The 27,068-nt window shown below is 45.0% G+C and overlaps 1 protein-coding gene across 6 annotated transcripts in view; it reads left to right on the top strand.

Annotated features, from left to right (window-relative positions):
• The first annotated feature begins 11,086 nt into the window (after positions 1–11,086).
• LOC119183319 (uncharacterized) overlaps positions 11,087–27,068 on the top strand; it is a 41,242-nt gene continuing 25,260 nt past the window's right edge. For 2 of the 6 annotated variants that reach the window (XM_037433658.2, XM_037433653.2), the window contains exons 1-4: positions 11,096–11,454; positions 17,841–18,000; positions 22,624–22,775; positions 23,200–23,382. In XM_037433658.2, the coding sequence (XP_037289555.2) occupies positions 11,320–11,454; positions 17,841–18,000; positions 22,624–22,775; positions 23,200–23,382 (630 nt within the window). In that variant the 5' untranslated portion in view covers positions 11,096–11,319. Of the gene's footprint in view, positions 11,455–17,840; positions 18,001–22,623; positions 22,776–23,199; positions 23,383–27,068 lie in introns of all 6 variants that reach the window. The other 4 variants (XM_075888812.1, XM_037433650.2, XM_075888811.1 and 1 more) reach the window with 4 other exon arrangements.

Here is a 27,068-nt window from a genome sequence, read left to right as displayed (position 1 = left end):
ATTTCAGGAAATCGACCTGGGGAATGAGCTCGGTACGATACATCAGGGAAATGTTGACACGATCCTTAAAAGAGAATGGCACAAGTGCACTTTTTTTGGCGTTCAATGACATATGGATATTGTCAAGCCATCCTTCTAGCATGTTCATGTAATTCTGTAATGCCTGATACAATGAGTGCAGATCACTGTTTGTTGCGAAGCAAGCAATATCATCTGCATATACGTAAATTTGGATATCCTGATGAGTTGGAATGGAACTTAGTAATATGTTAAATAACACCGGGGATAATACTGAACCCTGAGGTACACCTCGTGTCTGCTTATATTTTTTAGAAGAGCATCCATCCAAGAAGCAATAAAATTCTCTGTCTTTCACAAACTCTGTAATCCATGCTGTTATATATTTTGGAAAGCGATAGTCTTGCATCTGCTGGATTAGGATAGGATATTCCACTTTGTCGTACGCTTTAGCTAAGTCTAGAGTGACTAGTGCACAGTATTCGCGGCGATGCCGAGCCAGCTGTATGCGACTTTCCAAATCCACATGTGCACACCAAATGAAGTATCCCGATCTAAAGCCAGTTTGTCTGGGGTTTAGTATTGTATGTTTATTGATGTAGTTTATTATACGGGCATTTAAGACTCTCTATACAAGCTTGACCAGGTTAGATGTCAATGAAATAGGCCTTATGTTATCCAGAGTAAACTCCATTCCCTGTTTCTTAAGTATCGGAATTATTTTGGAACGCTTCCAATCGGCCGGAATGCAAGAATTTTTCAGTGAATAATTAACTATATTACGGATTTCATGTGGCAATATTTCGTATAGCACTTTAATCATTGTAGAGGTCACCCCATCAGGTCCGGGAGCAGCGGGCGACATCCGCCAGTTCAGCTAAAGATACCTCCTGGAAATCACAATCCACCCTTAATTTCACCATGGACTTTGGCATAATTGTCGTAAACCTGGCTTGCAAGCCTTTAGCAATATTTTCCAAGAATTCAGAGAGTTCGCGAGGAGACATAATGGTGGAATGACTGCTTTCTGTATGTGGAATCATTTTTCTCACACGTAAAGACCTGAAAAGCATTTTCTTATTTTTAGACTTAGACAGATAAATAAATTTATTCATATCATAGTCTTCTTTTGCTTTGCGCACTAGACGCTTAAAATTGGCGGCCATGAATTTATAATCACTCCAATTTTTGGGGCATTGGTTAATTAACAGCTTTTTCCAAGCTGCTTTTCGCTTTCTATACCCCCTGACATATTCTAGATTCCACCACGGGCTAAAAGATCCCGCTGTGTTCGAGTTTACAGTAAACGTTGAATTTTTTAATGATCGTTTCAACACTGCACATAGACTCATAGCCCTAAGGTCTTCCTGCATTTCCTCGCGAAAAGTTAACGTAGATTTTAAGTCCTTTTGTAATTTAGCATAATTTACGAATGAGCCAACTTTCCCTGCCAAACTAAACCTCGGGAACTTAATTTTAAACGTAACGGGAAGGTGGTCGCTGTTTGTAGCCCAATCTAATATATTCCACGAGGATATGCTTAAAGTGGAGCTGGGAAATGTTAAATCAATAGTCGATTTAGAGTTACCTCTTACAAATGTAGCAACGTGTGAGCTCAAGCAGGAAAAGTTATTATCAAGGGTCCATTCCCACAAACGTCTTCCGCATACATCAGATTTGAAGCCCCAAGACACATGGTGTGAATTGAAATCACCACACAGTACTATTTCTTTTCTGCATGAAGCTACCATAATATCGAGGCATCTCGTGTCTTGAACTCCTGCAGGAAAGTATACATTTGCAAAAGAGCAGGAGAGCCAAACAAAAGAGCGTCGTCTTCTTCAGTCTCCCTTTTCACGAGACTGTTGGCGCGCACATCGTCTTCGTTCTTTGCTTCGGGTTCGGCATTTGCCTCCCCTTAAAAGAGCATCGCCCCGATGCTATAGCTGAGCCAGTGATTCGCGCATAAAGTCACTTTGTAGAAGCGACGGTGCCTCGCAGAGTCACTCGCTGACGTATGGCTTAATGCGCACTACGTGCACAAGCTCAGGTTGGTGCTGGCGATGCCTTGTACAGTTTGGGCTATCCGGGACGACTTCATCCGAAGTACCTTCTGAGCAACTTTTCGGATAGTCCCCGTCTTCGTACAGGCGTCCACACCCATACCCTGTCCCCGGTTTCGTACGTTACAGGTGTATGACGTAGGTTATAGCGGCCTGCGTCGTACTCTTGCTGTTGGTATATTCGCAGACGTGCGAGCTGCCTGGCTTCCTCTGCGCGTTGAGTAAACGCGTCAGCACTCGTTTCGTTGTCATCGCATTCGTGTGGCAGCATCGCCTCACACATCGTTCTTACTTCTCGTCCGTGAACAAGGCTGAATGGGGTCATCCGTGTGGTTTCTTTTTTCGCAGTATTGTATGCGAACGTTATGTACGGGAGAATCTCGTCACAGTTTTTTGTGTTCGATGTCCACATACATTGAAAGCATGTCTTCCAGAGTTTTGTTAAGTCGCTCGGTCAACCCGTTGGTTTGTGGATGGTAAGCTGCATGTCGACTTGCGATGAATAGTACCGCTGAGCACCAACACATGATCTAAAAGCGCAGCCGTGAATGCGCTTTCACTATCTGTTGTAACGATCGATGGCGCACCGTGTCTCAGCACAATGTCCTCTATGAAGAACCGGGCCACCTCCTCTGCTGTGCCTCTCTGGATGGCTTTTGTCTCGGTGTAGCGAGTAAGGTAGTCGGTAGCCACTATAACCCAGCGCTTACCAACACTAGAGGTGGGAAGTGGGCCCAAAAAGTCCATTCCGATCTGGTCAAATGGCGTTGTCGGGATCTGGACAGGGTGTAGCAAACCGGCTCGTTTCGTTGGAGGTGACTTGCGCCGCTGGCAATCGAGGCAGGTCCGAACATGATGCTTCACGGCAGGGGTGAGTTTAGGCCAGTAATATCTCCCTCGAACTCTGTTCAGTGTGCGCGTGTAGCCTAAATGTCCAGATGTTACCTCGTTGTGGCACGCTTGCAACACCTCAGAACGAAGAGTGGTAGGGACGACAAGCAGGTAGGTGGACCCGTCTGACGAGAAGTTTATTTTGTAAAGGTCATTGTTTCACAGAACGACTATAGTCCTCTTGTAAAGGCTTTGGCGCATTCTGGCTTCGTCCTTTTAAGTAATTATTCAAGCCAAGTAGCTCAGGATCATCATGCTGGTGATTTGTGATGGTTGACGTGTCGAGGATTCCGAGGAACGCTGTCTCTTCATCAAAAGAAGCAGCCGACCCTATTGGTGATCGAGATGGGCAGTCGGCGTCCATGTGTCGTTTTCCCGACTTATACACCATCGTTTTATCAAACTCCTGTTGTCTAAGGCTCCAGCGTGCCAATCGCCCGGAAGGATCTTTCAGACTTGCTAACCAACACAACGAATAATGGTCACTGATAACCTTGAATGGGCGGCCGCACAAGTATGGGCGAAATTTCATAACTGCCCACACCACGGCGAGGCATTCCTTTTCAGTGGTCGAGTAATTTGCTTCTGTGCGTGACAGAGTTCTGCTTGCGTAAGCGATCACTCTTTCCTCGTCGTCCTGGCGCTGCACAAGCAGAGATCCGAAGCCAACATTGCTGGCGTCAGTATGGAGCACTGTAGGGGCTGTCTCATCAAAATGGGCAAGCACGGGGGTCGTCTGTAGACGTTGCCGCAAGTCATTGAAAGCAGCTTTCTGTTCGTCGCCCCCAAACAAATGCAACGTCATCCCTCGTGAGACGAGTTAAAGGTGACGCAATGCGCGCAAAATCTGAAATAAACCGCCGATAATATGCACAGAGACGCAGAAAACGCCTCACTGCCTTTTTATCTGATGGTGTTGCAAACTGTGCGATGGCGGCAACTTTCTCGGGGTCTGGACGAACACCTGCGTAACTGACGACATGGCCAAGGAACTGCAGTTCCTCAAAGCAGAAGTGGCATTTCTCCGGCTTGAGCGTCAGGCCTGCGGCCCATATGGCCTGCAAGACCATTTGCAATTTTTCAAGGTGTTCGTCAAACGTTGTAGAAAACACGATGACGTCGTCAAGGTATACTAGGCAGGTTCTCCATTTAAGCCCAGAGAGAACGGTATCCATGAGACGCTGGAAAGTAGCAGGTGCGGAGCACAAGCCAAATGGTAAAACCTTAAATTCGTACAGTCCGTCTGGCATCACGAAAGCGGTTTTTTTCGCGATCCCTGGGGTCTACTTCGATTTGCCAATATCCGCTCTTTAAGTCTATGGAAGAGAAGTAATGTGCGTTTCGAAGCCTGTCGATCGAATCATCTATGCGGGGAAGCGGGTACACGTCTTTTTTTGTAACCTGATTTAGCTTTTGATAGTCCACACAGAAACGCAGGCTGCCGTCCTTCTTCTTCACTAGAACAACAGGTGATGCCCAGGGGCTTTTCGACGGTTGAATGACGTCGCCTTCAAGCATTTTTGTTACCTCCTGTTCTATCGCTTCTCGTTATTTTGAAGCCACACGGTACGGATTTTGATGGATTGGTCTAGCCGTGTCCTCTGTGATGATTTGGTGCTTGGTCAAGGACGTCCGGCCAACTTTCGAGGTTGACGCAAAACAGTCGTGGAACTCGTCTAGCAGCACAAGCAGGCGTTCCCGCTGTTGCTGAGTTAAAGTAGGGCTTACGTCAAGGTTAGGTGCTTGGTTATGTGGGTCTTGTACAGGTGTTGCTTCGAGTGCTGAAAAGCAGTCACAAACATCTGCGATCTCGTCGAAATGTGCCAATGTTGTGCCTTTTGGAAGGTGCCGTCGCTCGGAGGTGAAATTGCTCAACAGCAAGTTCGTTCGACCGTCGGTGACATTGACTATTCCTCGTGCTACGGAAATCCCGTGAGTGAAAAGCAGCGAGGTTAGTTGGTCGGCGACTCCTTCACCGTCGAACGGTACGTCACATGCTACTGAAACGAGGATACATGATCGAGGCGGCACGACTATATTGTGGTCTTTGAGACGAAAGGATTTGTGCTGTGGTGATGTGGGATCAGTCAGACAAGCACTCTCGTAAAATGAAACCACGCGGTCCGGGATGTTGATTATTGCACCATGCTCCCTGAGAAAGTCCATTCCCATAATTAAATCTTTGCAGCACTCTGGGAGAACAATGAAGTCGCGACGAAAGAAGAATCTCCTTTGCTGATTCTTGCTGTGCATCTTTCAGTAGGGAGCAGCAATGGACCACTCGCTGTTCTTATATGTGGTCCAGTCCATGGCGTTTTAACTTTTCTAAGATGATCAGCAAACTTGTGACTTATTATGGAAAAATCGGCACCCGTATCGACTAAGGCCGTCACTTGCTCTCCATCAATAATTACATTGAGGTCGGCGCTCACCATTTCGTCGTTGTTAATATTCGTCGGCATCGAGTCGTTCTGTAGCGGCAGTACTGGGGACTTTTTATCGTCTTGTGGTCGGGCTGCGACCTTACCCCGAGAGGTCGCCGCCTTTAGTTTCCCCGGTAAGGGCTGGGTGACCTTGTTCCCCGAAGGTCAGAAAAAGTACGTCGATTCGGTGACGATGTCTGAGCAAGGGATGGAGAGCGTGACCTATGGGTGGAATTGGGCTGGCGATTAGGAAGCGACTCGTGATAGGGAGACCACGTTGTTGAAGGTCCTCGAAAACCAGGGTTGTCATGGCGAACAATGTAGTCGGCGTTGGCACGGCGACCGTCGTACCCTGGCCGAGACGGGCGAAGCGATGTGTTGCGGTACCAACAATAGCGAGCTATATGGCCGGCACCACCACAGTTGAAGCAGAGAGGGCGCCGATCGACAGTGCGCCAAGTTTCCGTTCTGCGAAATTGTGGGCATCCTATGTCCTCTCGTGGTGGTGAGTAAGGCGCGGCAAGTGGTGGCTGGTGGCATGGAGGCATCGGAGACATGGGCCGACGTCTGAAAGCCTCCTGCAATGGTTGCGACGAAGGTGCGCTGCAGGTGGCTGGTAGTATGATGTAATTGACGGGACGGGTGGTGGACGGCGGACAGCGTCGATATATATCTGGGGTTGTCCAGTCTCCATGCCAAAACCCCAGGCACCTTCCCTAATTCACCAGACTTCCTGTAATTTCTCCAAAATTTTTAACAACGGCAACTGTCTCTTGTGCACTTTCTTTGGTGGTACAACACACTGCTACATCATCAGCGTATGCCAAAACTTTTATCTCGGCGTCAAACAGTCTGAAACCACGGATGGTCTCGAGAGAGAGATAGGTTTATTTACAGAAGAGCAGAGAGGTTGGCCTGAGCGATAGCTTGCTCTAGCCTGCTACTCTACACTGGGGGAGGGGAAAGAGAAAAGAAAGACTAATAGATGACGATGGTGAGATAGAGAGGTGAGTATGTAGTATTTTTTCTAGCTGAGACAAATTTTATAGCCGCGCATATAGTCCAGTTGCTTCCAAAACGGTTATAACTGCTCTTACGACCAAAGTTGCACTGTTGGTGTCTGGCCAAGGACCCAACCCGGTCTCATCAGTTAATGACCTACTGCGATATCACAGTGTTTGTCGTTCAAGTGCGTATGCTGGGCAGACACAAAATATGTGCTCAAGTGTTTCTGGCACATCACAGTGTTCACAATTAGGACCGGTGTCACTGCGACCGATGATATGTGCGCAACGTCTGGTGTACCAAGACGAATGCGGTGGATCATACTTGTGAGTAGCCGTTTCAATTTAGGGGGCATGCGGAACCTCTCTCTTTTTTTTTATTATGGCCAAGCACAAGTTCTCTATGTACAATGCAAACAAGAGTGGACTTGCCGGACAGCCCTGGTGTACAGAACGTTCCAGCTTAATGGGAGACCTCGGGATCCTGTTAATGATTAGTCGCGTTTTACAGTTCTTATACGCCAAGACTATGCCCTCTGTAATCAGCGATCCAACCTTGACATGTTCCAAGTGTGGAGAACAGCACGTCGTGTGGGACGCAGTCAAACGCCTTCTCTGAATCAATCTGGAGGACCGCAACATGAGAATAAGAAGCATCGCAACTTTCAAGGGCACAGCGCATTGTGTGTGTTCATCAATATTAAACGCCCCTTGATGCCACACGTTTGGTGCTCCCCAACTATTTCGGTGATTACGGACTGCAATCTACCTGCCAATTTTTCATGAGTATTTTATACTCAGTGTTCGTTAGCGAAATGGGCCCATATGACGAAAGTAATTTTAATTTCGCTTCTTCATCTGTCTTTAGTACTAGAACAGTGTGCGTCTTGGCAAATGAAGGTAGTAATGCTTTGATAGTGTAGGCTTCCTTAAAGACAGCATGTAACACTGGTGAGAGAGAGAGAGAGAGAGAGAGACACTTTTTATTTCAAGCATAGAAAAATGTCGGGTGGGGCTCTCAGTCCAGAGCTCCAACAGCTGCTGCTGCGTCCCGCACCCGCTGAACAAGCACCCGCTGGCCACTCAGGCTTTCATCACGCAGCATGGCCTCCCAGTCTTGTAGGGTATAGGAATAGGAGAGGAGATGGCAGAGCGCCTGGCTGGCGGACGCTGACATTCCAGCGTTACGTGAAATAACGTCGGTACCGCTCCACAGCCAGGACATTTGTCAGAGTAAGAAGTGGGATGGAGGATGTGGAGGAAATAGAGGTTCGGAAACGTGTTCGCCTGAGTTGATGCACCGCAGTTGCATCTTCTCGTGTGAGCGTGTGCTGTGGTGGAGGGTACCAAATGCGTTCTCGTCTATAGTAATCGAGAGTGTCTCGATATCCTAGAAGTTCCATGTTTGTGTCCTCCTCATCTGGGTTGGACAGCTCTTCCTCCGGATCCCGGTTAGTGAGTGCTCGGGTAGCTGCATGAGCGCAGTCATGACCGGGGAGACAGGCGTGCCCAGGGGTCCAGACAAGTCGGAACTTGTGTGGCGTGTGGAATGTGATGGTCAAAATTCGGTGTGTGTGCTGTGAGACAATACCCGGTGTGAAGGCACGGCAGGTATCCATTGAGTCTGTAAAGATTACGATAACATCTGCGTGAGGAAGGTTTATGGCAGCGTGGGAAATCACCAGAGTGACGGCACACTCTTCGCCTTCAGATATGTTCCTTGTAGGTACGCTGATTGAGGCTACTACGTCGTGATCATTGTTCACCACTGCTCCAACTGTAAAACTGCGGGAGTGGTGTCTAGCGGCGTCGCAGTATAAGAGAGTGTTTGGAGGAGACTGATTGAAGAGGCGCGTGAGGTCTTTCACCCTTTCCCGCCGGCGCTGAGCGTTGCGCTCATGAAGGGTGCATATTGCGTGGAAGTGGCGCGACTGTAATTCTTGCTCGGAAGTCAGTGGGTAGCTGTTTCCCTGGTGTGCTGTATCCCCATCGATTTGGAGGGTACCCTAGCCTGACGAGTTGTCGCTCTCCCACTTGGGTGGTGCAGAGTCTTCGTAGCTGGCTATTACGTTGTGCCTCGGTTAGCTCCCTCAGGTTGTTGTGTACACCGATGACTAGGAGATGGTTGTTGGATGCGTACGTAGGTAGTCCAAGCGCCACCTTGACGGCTCTACGGAGGAGAATGTCCAGTCTTCTCTCTTGTGCAGGTGTTAGGGTTTGATAAGGCACGTGGTAAGTGATGCGACTTACTATGCAGGCATTAAATATACGTAGAATGTCTTGTTCCTGAAGTCCATGCCTTCGGTTGGTGATGCGGCGGATCATATGCGTGATTTGAGAAAGTTGCTGTTCTAATATTTTCATGGTGTGCGTTGCCTTGAGATCAGCTTGTAAATGAAGGCCAAGGACGCTGAGTATCTGTGCGCACGGAATACATGGTCCTCTAAGGTGACTGTGATTTGCGGGCTGTTGTCGGGCTTTCGCTAGGAACGACGAATAAGTAGAAGTTTCGACTTATTTGCAGAGCGCGTTAGACCACCTGCTCGTGCGTATGCTTGAACTTTATTTACTGCTTCTTGGAGGGCATCTTGTATTTGTCCGTCTGAGCCTTTGGTCACCCATATAGTGACGTCGTCTGCGTATAAAGCATGTCGCAGACTTGGAATGGTGGCGAGTAGAGGCGGTAACTTAGCCATGGCGATATTGAAGAGTGTCTGGGATAACACCGATCCTTGTGGCGTGCCTTTACCCGCGAGCTTAATGATGTCACTGCGAAGAGAGCCTAATCCTATGGTTGCCGTCCTGTTTGTTAGGAATGCTTTCACATAGTCGTAAACTCGTCGTCCGCAGCGTGTTGATGCGAGATTCTCAAGTATTAGGTCATGCGAGGCGTTGTCAAACGCACCACGGATGTCCAAGGCAAGCAGAGCTCTAGTTTGCGTAGAGCTGAGCCTGTCCATTACTTCCTCTTTTAGTTGGAGAAGTACGTCTTGCGTATAAAGATGGGCCCGGTACCCAAACAATGTGTCCGGAAAAAATCCCTGGGCCTCAAAATATGGTTGCAGTCTTTGGAGGACAACATGCTCCATTAATTTACTGAGGCAAGAGGTCAACGAGATTGGCCGCAGGTTTCCAAGCTCTAGTGGTTTGCCGGACTTAGGAATTAGTGTTATTTCGGCATGTCTGCATTCCTGGGGTAACGTTCCGAATTTCCAGTCAGTGTTGTAAAAATCTGTGAGCTGTTCTAGATCTTCGTCGTTGAGGTTTTGTATGAGAGAGTATTGGATGTTGTTTTTCCCTTGCGCTGTGTTGCGCTTGATATTCAGAAGGGCAGCTCGAACTTCGTGCACAGTGATATCAGCATCCAGCAGTATTGACTCTGTATATGGGTAGTTTTTATATTTTGGCTGAGGGTCTGCAGCGATGTACTTTTCTCGAAGCGTCTGTAAGATGTTGTTGTCATCCCCATCCTGCTTGTGAAGAAGTGTTTGGATGGTACTGCTCGTGTAGGACTTGGTACTTTTCGTGTCAACAAGGGCTCTTAGTATGGCCCACGTGCGCGCAGTGTTTAGTGTTCCATTAAGTGACTTACAAAAGTTGTGCCAATTGTTCCTCGTGAGCTTTGTGGCGTATTGTTCGGCTTGCAACGTGAGTTTAGCAAAGCGAAGTTTAAGCTTGCGATTGTGTCTCTGCCTACGCCAGCGTTTTATTAGGCTTCTGCGTGCTTCCCACAGGTGTAGAAAGTGTCTGTCAACATCTGGGATTGCGGTTGTAGTGCTTATCCTCTTGGTCGCTTTATCAAGGTCAGCTTGCAGGCACTGTAGCCATTCATTTAAATGTATCCCATTGTTGTCAGTCTGAGCACGTTGTTTTCTAAATGTATCCCAATTAGTGAGACGGACCTTCCGCACTGGAGCACGGGGGTTGGAGATGTGCAGTGTAGTGGAAATCTTGCAGTGGAAATCTTGCAGTGGCGAGAATCGTACGTCTTGGCTAGCCTTTGGGTTTCGTGAGAACGATTCTGTTGTAGTTAGTGGGTGCAAAAAAGTCACTGCAATTGTTGCACAGCATCCGTTTGCGAAAAGAGCGCGATTTTCAGATACAGCGAAGTAACAACTGATACGCTTATTCGCGTTCATCTGTACCTGTGAGTACGTTTCGTGCGTCATTTGTGCGTGAGAAACGCGGGGCACGTTACGATCTGCTTGTCATTCTGCACGTCACCTTCCAATTTGTTGCGATCGCGTTCATTGCTTCACCTTTGTGGCAAAGCTGTTACTTTTTTGAGCAGCTTGAGTTTTGATAGGGTTGAGGGTATGTTATCCTACTTATCATTAGGCTCAAACGAGTGTTGTTTTTTTTTTTGTTTTTTTGTGCAGGCCTGTGCTCTTCTTAGCGATTCTTTCAAGTATCCGAGCTATTTGCATCACTGTCGTTTTCAGGGTTGCGATAGTGTAATCCGCTCGCCTGTTACTTTGGATCGAGAGGTCCAATACTCGCATTTTGCTCCTTTGCGGAAGCGTGCTGTTTTCTAACTGAAAACGCTCATTACGCCTGAAGCGGTAGCTTCTTCCGTGAAATCCCATCCATTCGGACTTTTTTCGTGCACATACCATGCTGTGTTCTGCCGGAATATGTTCAACAGTTCCACGCGCAGCAGCGAAAGTGACAGACGAGAGACGATCGCCGTATGTGTCATACGACAGTCGCCTTCGCTGCTGCGCGTGGCAAATTCAAATCGAGCGCCACTAACTGCGGAGGCGCACGCATGTGACAACACCGCGCCGCACTGGCGGCATTTGTCCCCGCGTTTACGAAGGGAGACAGCGGAGGGCGCACGCTGCCCACGCTCGCACGCCACCGGAGCCCGAGAAGTAGCGATTGCTGTCAGTGGGTGTGCGCGCACAACGCCCGTGTACGATGGGCAGCCTCCAAAATGCCGTTAGGTCCGGAGCGAGCGCTTCAGCGTCGGGACGTGACAGCCCGCCGGTCAGTTTCGGTCAGCTGGGAATACCGACGGGCCCGGATCTACGGAACACTACTCTTTTTGGGCCGGTAAAGTACTTCGCTGCAGCAACAGCTGCTCTCGATGGCGCGGTCGGTGGGGTGCGTCAGTTGCACGCTCACCGACGTCTACATTTAGAATGCCGCATAATGTGTACTGCAAGCGCCGCATGTCGCGCCGAATGCCGTTCACAAGATCACGCGTGACGTTGGTGACTTGTGACCCTTGATTGCGCAGCTGGTGTCAAATCACTTCGTTGTTGACAAAAACGCCCGTACGCGTTAACGGTACTATTATGTAGGTAAAACAAACTCTTTTGACTGTCTTTAGGGAAATCTTGATTCCCGGCTTGCAAATGCGCGCGCTCTAATCTTGCTTATTAATTCTTTGGTGCCCTGGCCGAGCATTCAACACGATAGTCCTTTTCGTTCTGGCTTGTAATGCTCTCAAAAGGTACAACGTACTTTTTTATGGCATTGCGCGTCTCATGCAGCTAGCATTCTAATTTCTAACAGCACTATAGGCTTTTTCTTCTCAAAGTTTTTGTAGTCTTCAATATAAACTGATGCGATGTGTCCGTCAAAACACCCATCAAGCTTCACTGAGCGTTTTCGTCGTACGTGTATATGTTCAAGCGAACAAGATGCTGTTTCCTTCGCAAAACTGCATAGTATCTAAGCGCACCAGGGCCCGCGTATATTTGTTGTTTATTGCTGTTGTTTATACTGTTGACCTGTGCACTATATACATGCAAAGCCTTAGTGCAACATAAAGCCATTGCTGAAAAGCCTGTAAGTGTCCTAAACTGCACACTTGGCAGGAAAGCAAAACCGTGGATAAGCTATGCATTAAATGTGCTTCTTTTGCCATAGTTTTTTTTCTTGGTTAAAGTCATTACTGACCCCAAAGTGGATTAATTATGAGTGCAATACTAATGCACATGCTTCATAAAGAGGGTGACACTGCAACGGTTGGTACTACTACATTTCAAGGTTTAGCTGGCATCATACAGCTAAGCAGTATTGCTTGTTTTGAATTCTTGACTCTGCAAGCAGCAAAGTATCATAGCAATTGATCCACAGCAGTATGCCTTCATGCTATGGTAAACCACTCTTGCAGGCAAGCAAGTTGTTCATCAAGCATGTACTATAGCGTTATCACTGTAAAACATATCTAGCCGCCCTAGATTTATTTTTTTGACAAAGCTGCCCATGGTATCCATGCATGTAACAAGAAACTAAACAGTTATTAGTGCTTTTACATACCAAAAAGCTGTAGTGGTGGTTGTTTATTGTCCCTGTAAATGCTTCTTCTGGAACACGATGGTCGCTTCTATTGTTTAATGGTTTATCCTACAGGTGAGACTGATCATCTCACTGCAAATTTATCCCTCATAACAATAGTTATAGCGCGAGAACAGAACGACGACACAGAAACAAGAAGGACACGAGCGCTAACTTCCAACTCAAGCGCTCGTGTGCTTCTTGTCTCTTTGTCGTCGTTCTGTTCTCACGCTATAACTATCGTCATGTCATACAAACTAACCCAAGCTGCCACACTTTTATCCCTCAGCCTCTTCACTCAATCACTATATTAATTCTCCTTGTCTTTGCATTTCAATTGCATGTCATATATTCACATGACTGTACCTGGCCTGCATCGCCCAAACCACATGCGAGCCTTAATGGTCAGAACACCTCGACAGACTTTTCACACGTGCAGTCATAGGTTAGTGGTGGATACAATGCCATGGTAGCTTTTGAGTGTCACTATATTACAATTTCAAACTTTAAAGGACCAAGAAACCTTTTTCTCAACTTGCAAACCTTTTAATTAAAAAAAAAACTTAAGGGAGGTCATCGCTTCGTTGAATCGAGTTTTTAGCAGGACTTTCATATCCACCACCTTTTCATTGTAATATTGACTCATACTCTTACATAAGAGCTGACATCCATTTTAATGGCCAGATTCGTAGCCACACGAAGTGCTTACCTCATGCAGTTGCGTCTACCAGTCATTATACTTAATGTCTCAATGCCTCGTTTCATTTCATGAGCACTGTACCGACAACAACACCTCTGGTACTGTGCTTTGATGAGATATCCTTGTTCTTGTATCAACAATGTTGTTACTTGTAAAAACTGGCGTGTCCGTGGCACTACGGTTTAGCACAACATAGGACAGAGAGGGGCTGCAGAGACCCTAACTGAGCAAGCAGCTCCCTCCCTCCTTTGGGAGATTTCAGATATGTGGTGTGTTCTCCGCTCCCACGACTTTCTCTGTTTTATTTTGCCAATGAAGGCAAATGAAAACAGTGAATGTATGTATAATCAAAAAGCATTTAATTAAAAGCATGGTTGTGCATTCTTTATTCGTGGCAGCTCTTTCACCAACATCTTCAATTTTTATCTATTACTAAGCAAGCCCCCCCCCCCCCCCCTCCAAACCTTGTCGAATCATCCTTCACCCTATGGAGGGGGGGGGGGGAGTGCACTTTCTAAGGATCCGATGATAACTGTAGCAGCCAATCGCCTCCACGACCAAAGAAACTGTCCTACTCATGTTCTCGACCAAGTTATTTGTCAGCAGGATTAACGACCATCTAATTCGAGGCCTGGGTGTGCACACAGAATGAAGTCTATTTTATTTTTAGTTTTGCCGTTAGGACTTTGCCACGTCCACTTACGGCTAGCCCGTTTTTTGAAGAAGGTATTCAAGATCAGTAAATTATTATGTTCTGCAAACTCCACTAATAACTCCCCTCTGGCATTTCTAGAGCCGATGCCATATTCCCCCACTGCATGGTCCCTGGCCTGTTTATTGCCTACTTTGACATTAAAGTCGCCTATCAGATTAGTAAACGGTGATTTTACTTTATTAATGGCTGAATCTACGTCTTCATAGCAGCATTCAATCAAATGATCATCATGGCCCGATGTAGGTGTCTTGGCCTGTACCACCTTCATCTTGTAACTTTTATTAAACTTAATTATGATACTTGCTACCCTCTCACTCATGCTATAGTATTTCTCTATGTTGCCAGCGATATTTTTGTGGATAAGAAACCTCACCCCCAGTTTTTTTCTGTCAACTAATTCACGGTGGCATAGAACTTGTCCGTTCTTCAGCACTGTATAAGCCTCATGTGTCCTCCTAACTTAGCCGGGTCCTATCACATCCCATTTAACACCTTCTAATTTCTTGAATAGCACAGCTAGACTAGCCTTACTAGATAGCGTTCTAGCGTTGAAGGTAGCCAAGTTCAGATTCCGATAGCGGCCTGTTTGGACAAAGAGATTCTTAGCACCCTCCGCTGCATCACAAGTCTAACCGCCACCTTGGACAGTTGCTTCGCCGCCGCTGAGGACTGAGGGCCAAGGGTGAATTGCGGTAGTCATGAGATGTAGTGGCCAAATACTGCACCAGGGTGGCCTATCCTGCTTTGGTGAGGGAGTGCATGTGGAAGTAGTTGGCAAGATCTGATACAGAGATCATAAGATGGTAAGAGCTCGTTTTCACCGAGATTTTAAAAAAAGCAATGACAGAAAGTGATACGCAAAAAGCCAAATAATGAACTAGCAGTGAGAGGGAAAGTGCATCAGAGTTTCTTTTCAGAATAGATTCAAGGCACTAAACGAGATAACCGACATTAGCGTTGACAGAATGAACTATGACAGAATCATACTACTATCATCAAAGAGCGTGCAATGGAAGTCAGAGGTACGGTCACTAGACAGGACACTGGCAAACTATCTCAGGAGACGCAAAATCTTAAGAGACCACAAGTCATGAAAGTCTCAAATGCAACTGACAAAATAGAGCTAGTGGAGCTTTCGAAGTTAATCAATAGGTGTAAGGTAGCCGACAGCAGCAGGATATAAAAAGCGGCAGAAGCCTAAAAGCTGCAGGGGCAAACTTGTGCATAGGCAAAAATCGGATGTATGCATTAGGAAAAAGGAAGGCAATGTCATGGCCAATATGGATAGTATAGTTGACGTGGCGGAGGAGTTCTACAGAGAGATGTACAGAAGCCAAAACAACCAGGGTGATATCGTGAGAAACAATAATACTCCAGAGGGATTCGACATCCTACCAGTCATGACAGGAGAAGTAAGGAAAGCCCTAGAAGGAGTGCAAAGAGGCAAAGCTGCTGGTGTAAATAAAGTAACTGCAGGCCTCCTGAAAGATGGCGGAGAAATTGTGTTAGAAAAACGCCACCCTATATACGAAGTGTCTCTTGATGGGAAAGATGCCAAAATCTTGGAAGAACACCAACATCATCTTATTCCATAAGAAAGGAGACGTCAAGGACTTTAAAAACTGCAAGCTGATCAGCTTACTGTCCGTTCTCTACAAACTATTTACAAAAATAATAACTAAATGAATTAAGGTGACATTTGAGTTCAATCAACCAAAGGACCAAGCAGGACTTCGTTCAGGCTACTTTACAATAGACCATATTCATACTATCAACAAGCTAATAGAGAAATGTGTGCAATAGAACCAACCCCTATACATAGCCTTCATAGATTACGAGAAGGCATTTGAATCACTCGAGACATCAGCAGTAATGCAGGCACTCTGGAATCAGGGCATCAAAGAACCCTGCATAAACATACTGGAAGAAATCTACAGCGGATACACAGCCACCATAGCTCTCCATAAAGAAAGTGACAGAATCCCAATAAAGAAGGGTGTAAGCATAGAGTTTCTCACAAACATACCTAGAGGGATGTGTGGCGTCACTGTCTATGCAAATTTCCTAAGGGAGCGCTAGCAATGAGGATATATGTGTCTACGAGGCTTGTGTTGGCTGGTTTTCGGCGAGACTTCGGCTTAAAAGTGAATACGAGTGCGTAAATAAAGCTTCTCTAACACAAAACGTTTATAAATGGATCGCATTCACGTGCATTATATTCTAAAAAAAAGCCCACTCACCTTTGCGGCATTATCAAATAGAGAAAAAAGAAACTGACGACATAAAGTGGCATAGGAAACGCTCGCTTTGCCGTCTGCTTGCCAAGTTTAGAGGCCGTTGGTTACTCTTTATGCTTCGTAAAATTGTACATCGACGCAGAAGGTTCTAGTGTTAAATAAAGCATGTTTCTTTGTGATGGCAAGAAATAAACAACTTATTATGCGCTCTTTTATTAAGAAATTAACCATTTTAACATGAAGCTAGGCGCGTCTTCAAGATATACAAATCTGAGTTAAGTTCAAAGCTCAAATTTCCCGGCGTTGTCTTACATCCAGCAGCTCACTAGCGCCAGATTTCCCTCTAGGTAAATTGGTGAGAAACTCTATGGGTGTAAGGCAAGGAGACACGATCTCTCCAATGCTGTTCACCGCATGTTTACAAGAGGTCTTCAAGACCATAGATTGGGAAGAGTTAGGGATAAGAGTTAATGGAGAGTATCTTAGTAACTCGCGATTCCCTCATGACATTGCCTTGATGAGTAACTCATGATTACTGAACTGGATGTGGAAAGCAGAGAAGTAGGTCTGAAGATTAATATGCACAAAACGAAAGTAATGTGCAACAGTCTCGGCAGAAAACAGCGCTTTGCGATAGGTGGAGAGACGATGGAAGTTCTAAAGCAATATGTCTATTAGGACAGGTAGTAACCACGAAGTTGACCGATGAAAGTGAAATAACTAGAAAAATAAGGATGGGGTCGATAAAATTCAGCAAGCATTCTCAAATCATGCATGGCAACCTGTCACTAACCCTCAAGAGGAAGGTATATTGCTGCATTTTGCCAGTGCTTGCGTACGGAGCAGAAACCTGGAGGAGTACAAAGAGGGTTCAGCTTAAATTGAGGATGACACAGTGAGCGATAGAAAGGAAAATGATAGGCGTAAGCTTAAGAGACAAGAAGAGAGCAGAGTGGGTCAGAAAACAAACCAGGGGTTAAGGATATCATAGTTGAAATCCAGAAAAGGAAATGGACATGGGCCGGGCACGTAGCACATAGGCATGATAACCGCTGGTCATTAAGGGTAACTCACTAGATTCCTAGGGAAGGCAAACGCACGAAGGGGAGACGGAAAGTTAGGTGGGCTGATGAGGTTAGAAAGTTCACCGGGTATAACACGACAACGAAAAGCACAAGACCGGGTTGATTGGGGGATCATGGGAGAGGCGTTTGCCTTGAAGTGGGCGTAGTCAGGCTGATGATGATGATAATTCCAGGCATGAGTCTGGAGTGCACGCTCATTTGTGCACACTTCTGTGTACCTTCCTTCGAGCTTAAAATGCCACTGCCTTCGAAAGTGGTACTTTACCATAGCTGCTTGAAAGTTCTGTGAAAGTAGACTTAAATGTTACTGCCTTAGATTTCTATGTCAAATGTCCGAGCTAGCATCATGGCTTTGCCTATGCATTTCCTGATGCATGAACTATCTTCTTTGAATGTTTGCCTTTTTTTACCTGCAGATCAAGCCACTGAGCGCCGTGTCTCGATTAGAATGGGCATTTTTTACCATTTCATCACTGAGCCTCTTAGTGTCCCTAGGCTTCACAGTGGAACGCCTCATAAGCCTAGAAAAGGACACGGATGATTACACTTTTGCCATTATGTTATGCTTCACATCATGTAAGTTATTTATTGAAGCTATGGCATTTCAATACAGCTGTAGCATTGTTTTTGTAATCTCTTCAGACCCCACATGTGACACATGGCATGAGCTTGATATAGCTTTGACCATCGCCTCCGGTGCTTCTGTAGTTTTTTATATTTAATTTTGTTGCCCATGTTTAGTTTGAATTGGGAGAGTCAACATCCTCTCACACATGCATTTGTTTACTAACTTACATTAATATCTTAACCAAAATTATTGTCCAGGTGTATTGAATGGTATTAGCTTTCATTAACTCTTCTGAGGATCAGCACAATCACTTGGGTCATTTATTTTTATTTATTTTTTTCATTGTACTCGTCTTATATAATATTTATGTTAGGCATACTTAATGTAAAATATTGAGAAAGCACCCCTGTACGTGTAAGCGCCGCCCTCCCTTCTTTAGTAGATTTAAAATATGCCGCGTCTTCTCCTCTGCCACCATTTTCACTGTTTGTATTCACCCAACTAGGGTAAATGAAAACAGTGAGTGCATGCGTATTCAATAACACATCTAATTATAAACACAAATGTGCATTCTCTTCTTTCACCATCTTCAATTTTCATCTATTACCAAGCAAGGACCCCCTTCAACTCTTGTCGAATTATCCTTCACCGTTAGGGTGTTAGGGGGGGGGGGGGGACATGCTTAGAATTTATGGTAGTTCAGTAAAGTGTTGGGGTAAGGTTATTAAAGACAATAGTCTTTCTTGGGATACCCGAAGGCACAAATTTTGGTCTGTCTGTCTGGAAGTGGGGGGGGGGGGGGGGTGCAATAGCTGTGCCATGTTACAAGAAAGTGAGACAACACAAACAACCAGGGGAAAAAATCACCTTTTCTGGTGGTTTGCGTCGTCTAGTTTTCTTTTAAGCTGCCCCATATACATATTGATATAATAAGGGTACTGCAATGACCTTTCGAAAACCCTCCCCCATGAAGGACAACCCTAGGCATAGTAGAGTTTCTTTTTCCAGTTGCTTCTCATTATTAGGTTTGCCAGTGACTGTTGAGTGAAATTCGCCAAACGATGAGCAAAATGTCGCCAAAAGGTGCCATTTTTTTTTTTTTTTTTCAAATATCACCAATAAAGTCGCCACTGAACATATATGTCGGTTGCTTATTTGTAAAGATTTCTAATAATGTTAGCTGCGTGGAGGTCCGTACCATTCGTAAACCCTGAATTTGATTGACGTTTTTCAATGCCATTCACATCACCCGCTTGAGAAAACAGGGTAAGCGCTATTCCCGCCATGTATTTTAGGGAACTACTTTTTCCTCCATAATCATAAGGGCTACAGTAAGTATTTTACTTTCATTGTGGTGATGAGTCATTCCCCTGTTTATTGAAGCAGATTTAGTACTGAAAACTGTAACAGTAATATCTATAATTTTTTTAAATTCAGGTACCTAATTACCACTAAGTAGTAGCTACTAGATGTTGTGTTACAGAAAAGCACTTCCTCACACGACAATAATTCTTCTTCGGCGTGTTCCCTGTGACGTTATTTAGCTACTGGTCAAAATCAATGATTCTAGATACTGTAGTTGCTGTGAAAAAGAACATATATACAAACAAAGCATGTCTTGAAATAATCACATTTAAAGTTGAACATCTGCATTATTTCAAAAGTACACCGAGATAGCAGAAAATTGACGGACCTGTTCAGTAAGCACCAGCCAGATACTTACCACCAATATTATTTTGTTCTTTCTGTGTTGAAACGCCTTGCCTTTTGAGCCTCATTTGCCGCCTACTATACAGCCGTGTCAACAGAGTACTGTCGACACAGTTCAAGGATGTGTAGGCACTGCACTGTGCAGTGCCTTGGCAAAATTCCAAAATAGTTCAGCACACTTACAAGGGCTACATTGCCATCATTAAAAGTGAACACAGCATTAAGATGGCATATTTACAGTGTTTGGTGCCTGTGGAAAACTTTTTTGGAGCGCGCTCCCACATGACAATTCGACATCTTCTGGTTTTGAATTTTCCTACGGAGGCATTTAGCTAGTTATTCTCGATGAGCTAGTTTCAGATAATTTGGCGTAAAAGACTCAATAACAGATGCTCGAAGGTGTTCTTTATGAACGAATGGTTCACCATTCAACTGGGCTTTGTTGAATCAATATCAAGTTTCGGCGTCCTTCGAGCATAGGCCGTGGAATTGATTGGTATCCTTTGATGGCATGAGAAAATATATGTGGACTGGATAGCTTTTCGCATGTCCTCAAAGCTGGCTCTGTTTATTCTAATGGCCCAACAATAATAGCTTTGGTGCTTGCCAGTTATGACGCCAATAGGACGTCCCCGACCAGGTATAGATAACCTTACAGAAAGCTTGATGCCTCTCCTTTTTTTCGTTTTGGCTGTTCTGGCCCCATTCTCTTCTAAGTGTGCTATGTGCACTCCTGCTTGCAAACTGTAACTTCTTCATATGGCTACAATGCTTGAACTGCAAGGGATCCCTTGCTACGTTAGAATGGAGGCATAGCAGGCTGCGCTCAAGTTTTGAAATATGTCATTTTCACAGAAAAGAAAATCGTATTAAGACAAACAAACGACTGATTCTGGTTCAGAAAATGCTACATATTTCAAATAACGCAAAAAGAAAAAATGATTTTCTTCAATATTTTTGCTTACCCTGTCCCCTTAACCATGGGACCATAGGAGTGCTGACAAAGGGCATGCATGCATTAGCAGCGTACCTGAATGCTAGTGCCTCATAACAAAACTTTGTGATGGGTCAGTCGTAGCAAATACAGAAGGGAGCATTCGCTACATCAAGTGAGGGATGGCGTGCATAGCCTTCATGCAGATTTAGAGAATTTTGTTGCAGTAGAATTGAGTGTCTGATAATTAAAGAACTTAATTACAAAGCAATGAAAATAACCTCAAAATTACTGTGTAATCATCGCAATGTCTGCACCATGCTTTCTGTGTGGTCATGCTTATGCCATACATTCGCCTCAATGCAGTTTCTTTAGGCTGCCCAAAGAAGCCCGACTTCTTCACCCACTTGAAAAGCATGTCAATAACAAATTTAAACTCAACATACCGAATTAGGGAGTACTGCAGCAGTGAAGAAGTCGACAAGCTATTCACGACAGGTGGAGCTGTGGTCAGAACATGTGACCTTACTGTCACCTAGCCACTTCAGAGGCGAAACTTCGAAGAAGCTTAAAGCTCTTATTAAAGTACCTAAAAACATAGTATAACACCACCGCCTCGTGGCATGGGAAGCAGTCCACTGACCTAAATTTTGCTGGGAGGTTGCTGGCAGATGCACTAGTGTGCCAGTGCCTAGGATTTAGGTGAATTAGTAGATACACATGAAAAATAGGACAGGTGCACTAAATTGCGTGTAAAGTGCTCATTCTACTGGTAGTTCTGAAACTACGAAAAATGATTGATTGATTGATATGTGGGGTTTAACGTCCCAAAACCACTATATGATTATGAGAGACGCCGTAGTGGAGGGCTCCGGAAGTTTAGACCACCTGGGGTTCTTTAACGTGCACCCAAATCTGAGCACACGGGCCTACAACATTTCCGCCTCCATCGGAAATGCAGCCGCCGCAGCCGGGATACGAACCCGCGCCCTGCGGGTCAGCAGCCGAGTACCTTAGCCACTAGACCACCGTGGCGGGGCGAAACTACGAAAAATGGAAATCTCGCCCATTCGCTTTGAAGACACTAAGTACAGAATGCATAACACAGTCGAGAAATAAGCCGAAAATTCGCCATGTCGCCATTCAAAATTTTAGGTCGCCACGGGCTTTTCATATTCGCAAATTTGGCGAAAAGTAGCCACCTGTGGAAACCCTGCTTATTATTAACTGGGAATGCTTCCTTGCAAATGTGCACGTGTGTACGTATCACTTTCTTATTAATAACTTTTCTTGATGACCACGTGCTATATGAAAGAACTTACTGCAAGATATATGTAGAAAAGGCTATTACTGGTGTACAAGCTCTGTCAGGTAGCTATCACCAATTTCTTAAGAGAACTCTGAACAATCTCTCATACTTGTTGAAAAAACACATACAGTGGTATTCAGGTGCTATTATGATGAGCTTGGCCGAAACTTGCAGTCGTGTACGTGTGGCCAAGAAAGCTCACAAGTGGATTGCTAAGTTTCAATTTTTCAAGTGCCATTCCTTCATACAGAGGCCCATACTCATACTATGTGGAGAGCTATCACATACGACATCATGCAGTGACTTGCTGCCGTTGATCAATAGCTGGCATGAGTGGAGTTTGGATCAGGTTCACTACACGACATGCTTCAAAGTCCCCATACGTGGTTTCTTTCCCCTTTGTTATCGCCCCTGTGTAGCTTACAGTAAGCTCGTAAGGACAGTAGACGAGGAAAAGCTCTTGAAGCACGCGGCAAATCCCGCCCATTCTTGACAAATTCAAAAACGTTTACAGCGATAAATTAGTTAGGCAATAAACTCCAATATTGACGTCAGTCAATGATTATTTAGAAAGTAGGTTTACGGCCCCTTTCAGTGGTTCACCTAACAGAGTTGCCGAGAGGGATTCATCACATTTGCTAATCTGACACCAGTGTTCTTGGTTGTTTTTCTTTCTAGTATTCTGTTTCTTCTACATCGTGCATGGGATACTGAAGGAACGATACCATGAAATTGCTGTCTTCATCTTTAGCAGTATTCTTCTACTGGTGTATTTGATCCTCAACGTTGTCTCTCCAAGCCAGACTGCTGGAGCATCAATTCAGAAAAAGGTACAGTGAATGCACTTGCATAATAAACTTGGCAAAGAACTCTCCAAAGCTTACTTTTTTTATTTTCTTAAGTCTTTATGGACTTTCATATTCTTTTTAGCTATGGTAAATAAATAATAGAGAGATTAAAGAAATCTTTAAACAGGGGGTGTCGCTAGAGCCAACATTTCAACAAGGGAACTTGTCTTCATCAAGGCAGCATCTCTAACGTTGACAAAGACAAGTACCATTGCCGAAACACCAGCTCCTGTGACCAGTTTTGTTGAAAGACTTTTTCATCTTTTGAAGCCTTGCTCTTCTTAATTTACATCTTGTTTGTATTTAATGTGAGTAAAGAATTCGATATCCATACCAGATACGTCTTTGGGCTAATACGCGAAGGCTAGAGCAGTTCAGGATGCCAACCAGCTCATGTCCCATGCAGGTGCGACTAGGTGTGGCTGTCTTCTTTTTACTTGGCATCATCTACCTCGGTGGGAAAGTATCCCATAGTTACTGGAGTGAGCGCAGGCTGCTTTTTCGCATCAATGCCAAGGAAGACTTGCAAGCCATGCTCGGATGGCTTTTCCTCTGCTCCTCTCTCATCTTCTTCGACGTGCAGTTACAGGTGGGAGCCTGGCACAACTTTTCTTTGTCTGTAAGCCGGATAACCCACAGATGGGGCTGTGGCAGTGGATTAATAAAAAAATGAGAGAAAAAAAGAGACATCTGGCATTGCAGGTGTAGAGTACTTTGAGACTTGAGAGTGGAAGTGCTTGCAAGGAGTTGGTATTACAATTACGCTATGTTTCTTTGGCCTATGCATGTGTGGAGTGAGCTTTTTCTTCTTTTTCTTTCTTTTTTTCTTGCAATAGGTAGCCTATGATCCACTTACCATGACTGGAAACCTCATTTGCGCAAGTGCAGGACTGTTATTTATTTAGAGACGTTTTTGAGCGCCTAGTCTCAATTTCAATTAGCGCCGAGCTGCTATGACACTGCATTGATGTTGGCATCGCGAGGTGCTCTGCATCTCGCTCAGTCGTGCAGCATCCACTTTAAAAATTGACTATGTCCCACTCAATATCTCGCCTTCTGTGTTCCTTTAAGTTGCTACTTATATATCAATTGACAAGTTCAGAATACAGTGGGCACAAACACTTTGTAAATTCTCTAACATCATGGGACAGGTAAAGATTTCAATTCCAGCATCCCACAGCAGTTACATTTAGGGATGCAGTAGCACGGTGGGTGAATACAGTGTGGTAACATGATAAAAAAAAACACTACACAGTTTTTTTATATGGAGTGTTTCTCTTAATCTGGAGTGTTTTTGATCTGGAGCTTGCATTTAGTTACAATGGTTACGTAAAATTATTTTAATTCTATATATACGACAAGCTTGTGGGTTAACAAAAGAAGGGGCTGGTTTCGCATTCTTAAGCATGATGATAATTACAACTAACAAACAAGAAAGCTAAGGAAAGTACAGAGGATGTTGTTTGTTGTAAATATCATGTATTATAAGTCAAGGAAGTAGAATAAGCGAAAGGATAAATAGCTGCTGGCAGGGATCAAACCTGCAAGCTTTGAATAACACGTCCTATGCTCTACTAGCTGAGCTACAGTGGCAGTCATTCATTTTATGGGGTATATATGTGCATTTAAACATAGAAATGTTAGCCAGCAGCAATGCCAGAACGTTTGGAACACTCCCTGTGTGCATTATGAAACACGTGATCTTTTTCACTAGATGGCAGCTAAGGAAAAACGAGCCCTTAAAATTTTTCTTCTTTTGTTCCTTTATGGCAAGGGTATTGTTCTGGCTGGCTGGATGCCTTAAAGGGCCATTCAATAGGCTACAATTTTTTTTTCTTTCACACGCCTCAAACAAGGTCATCAGTTGTCAATAGTAGAACGCGGCGACCACATTTTTTCAATGTTACAGTGCTGCACGCTGTGCAAACTCTCCTTTTCAAAAAACAATCCTCACTCCTATTTCCTTTGCCTGATCAATCCTTCTCGTACACGTAGTGAAGCAGGCTTGCCCATGGGCAACTTCACATACCACTGAGCCCGTCGATTATAAGTCCCTTGCCTTACTAAATGGCTCCTTAGCCCTGCGGTGATGCAGTTCCAGCCGGGCAGTCCGTATTTTCATTTTCTTGTTCTGCACACTGCTGTTCTGCGGAGTCCTAGACTACAGGAAGAAGCGGTATTGCCAGAACGAAAGGCTCCCGAAATAAAGAGGCACCTCGCTTCTTTACCACCAGGGGAAAGGTGCTCCTCGAACCACTCTTCGTCTTTGTGCCGCTATGACACATGCTCACGTTGGGGATGCCCTGCTTGGTCGTTGGTTGCGTGGCGATGACGTATTGTTAATGTCATGTCACGTTGCCGAAGTGGGCGGCGTCATGATGACTGGCGACACCTTCCCCCTCCCTATCTATGACGGAGAAGGGTGGCAAGCAGCTTCGCGAAAATTTGAAACCAACACAAATGAATGTTCTAACCTTTCTAACTTCCTTGTTATAGGACGTATTCACAAAATTTTTATGGCAGCATTTTCACTTAGCAAAAGTTTTCGTATTTTTTTTCATAACAATTTTTGGACCTCGGGGGTTCTTCAGTGGCCTTGAACTCCGGCATTATTTTGGCATTTACCGATTTAAATAAAGCTTTGAAAATATGTTCTCGTCGGTACCATGGCAATATGTGCCAAGTTATACCACCGTAAGTCATTTAGTTTTTCAGAAAACAAATTTTAAAATTCGTTGCCGATTCTGGAATCACACTTGTAAATGTGGGCCACCCTGTGTATGTGGCATAAGGGCCTACTCTTCTCCAAGAACCCTGCCTTTCCCAGAAGAAGGATGCAGCGCATGCTTTCTTTTACAAGGCGACGGCAATGCGAGCACAGTTTAGTTATGCCAGCTGCATACTACGTCTTAGTCATCGTTGACATCAGGTCTTACAATATCGAGCAATGAGGAAATCGATTTGGTGCATGTCAGATGCTCATGCGCCGGCGAGTCGAAATCAAAAAGCGATGCTTCCCCGCTCAGATAGCAGCTGCAATCATCCCTGAACATGTCACTGGTAAGTCCAGACGTGCTGGCGCAGCTTGATTCTGCGTCGGATTACACCGCCAACTTGCTTTTCACGCGTCAGAAGAGACATGGGAGCTATGTTTACTCCCTGACGACCCGTGGCGGGGTATAGCGGATTTTCTGATGTCATCAGCGACGGACTCTCGTGACGTCATCCAATACCCACCATGGATGGCGGAGCAGCTCATTTTAATTTCTGTTTTGACTCGCCCTTTATTGCTTAATTAAAAAAAATTGACAAGTTCCTGAGCAAAACAAATCACCCTATCTTTTGCAGGACGGTCAATACTATTTGAAAACAGCGTTATCTCAGTATGGTCGAAAATGCACCGGAGTCCGTTTAATATCTAACCACAGTGATTATGCGAAATCAATGAAATTTGCTGGGTATGTTCCTTTGCACGTTTTCATCATTTATGCCGAATCGCAGGTTTGAGAGATGGGCTGATTGTTTATAGATGAATTTTAAAGATTGCCTTGGTGACGTCATGTTTGGCAAGTCAATGGAAGTGACGCAGCCAATGGCATCGCTAACTTTGGCTGCTGCAGCATTTACTGTGCTGACCACAATGCAACGGTGGTGGTGGTTGGCACGGAAAAGCTTCGTTCCTTCCCCTGTGGTGCTTTCTCGGCACTTCGCTGGTGCAGCGTGCGATTTTCTGTTCTTTGTGGATGGGTGTGTGATGGGTGGTAGTTGGTATCGCGTTGTGGGCTGCAGAAACCACTCACAGAAGATGCTGAGAGTTTGCCATCCGAGCTTTCCGTGTTCTCCTCGAGAAGTAGATCAGTACGATCAGGTGGGACAATTGGTAACCGAGTAAAAACGGCACACGTTTGTTGTGATCATTTCTCACCGAAGTCATATACATCTGAGTCACCGCTGTTTGATAGCTCCAAGGCCCTGTTAGTCTCAGAAATGTCAGCTGATGCTAGGCGCTTTTATGTCTGGTCTGAGTGCCTGCTCATCCTGGCTTTCATAGTTCTTCATACTCCACGCCAGTGGGGCCAGCATGCCTTATACCAAATAGTATTTGATGCGTAGACAGTGTGCTCAGTTGGGCTTCAGTTTCAATATTGCATCTTATTAAAAATAATTTACAAGTTTGCTGAGCATTTCATCTATTGGGTGCGTGACAGGAGTGTCTCAGGAGCATAAAAGCACCATTACCTTGACATGGTGAAAAAATTGCCTTTAAAGGGACTC

This window comes from Rhipicephalus microplus, chromosome 3 (assembly GCF_043290135.1).
Source record: "Rhipicephalus microplus isolate Deutch F79 chromosome 3, USDA_Rmic, whole genome shotgun sequence".
NCBI classification, from domain to species: Eukaryota; Metazoa; Arthropoda; class Arachnida; order Ixodida; family Ixodidae; genus Rhipicephalus; species Rhipicephalus microplus.
Note: the sequence above shows the minus strand (reverse complement) of the source record. Positions and strands in the feature narration are given on the sequence as shown.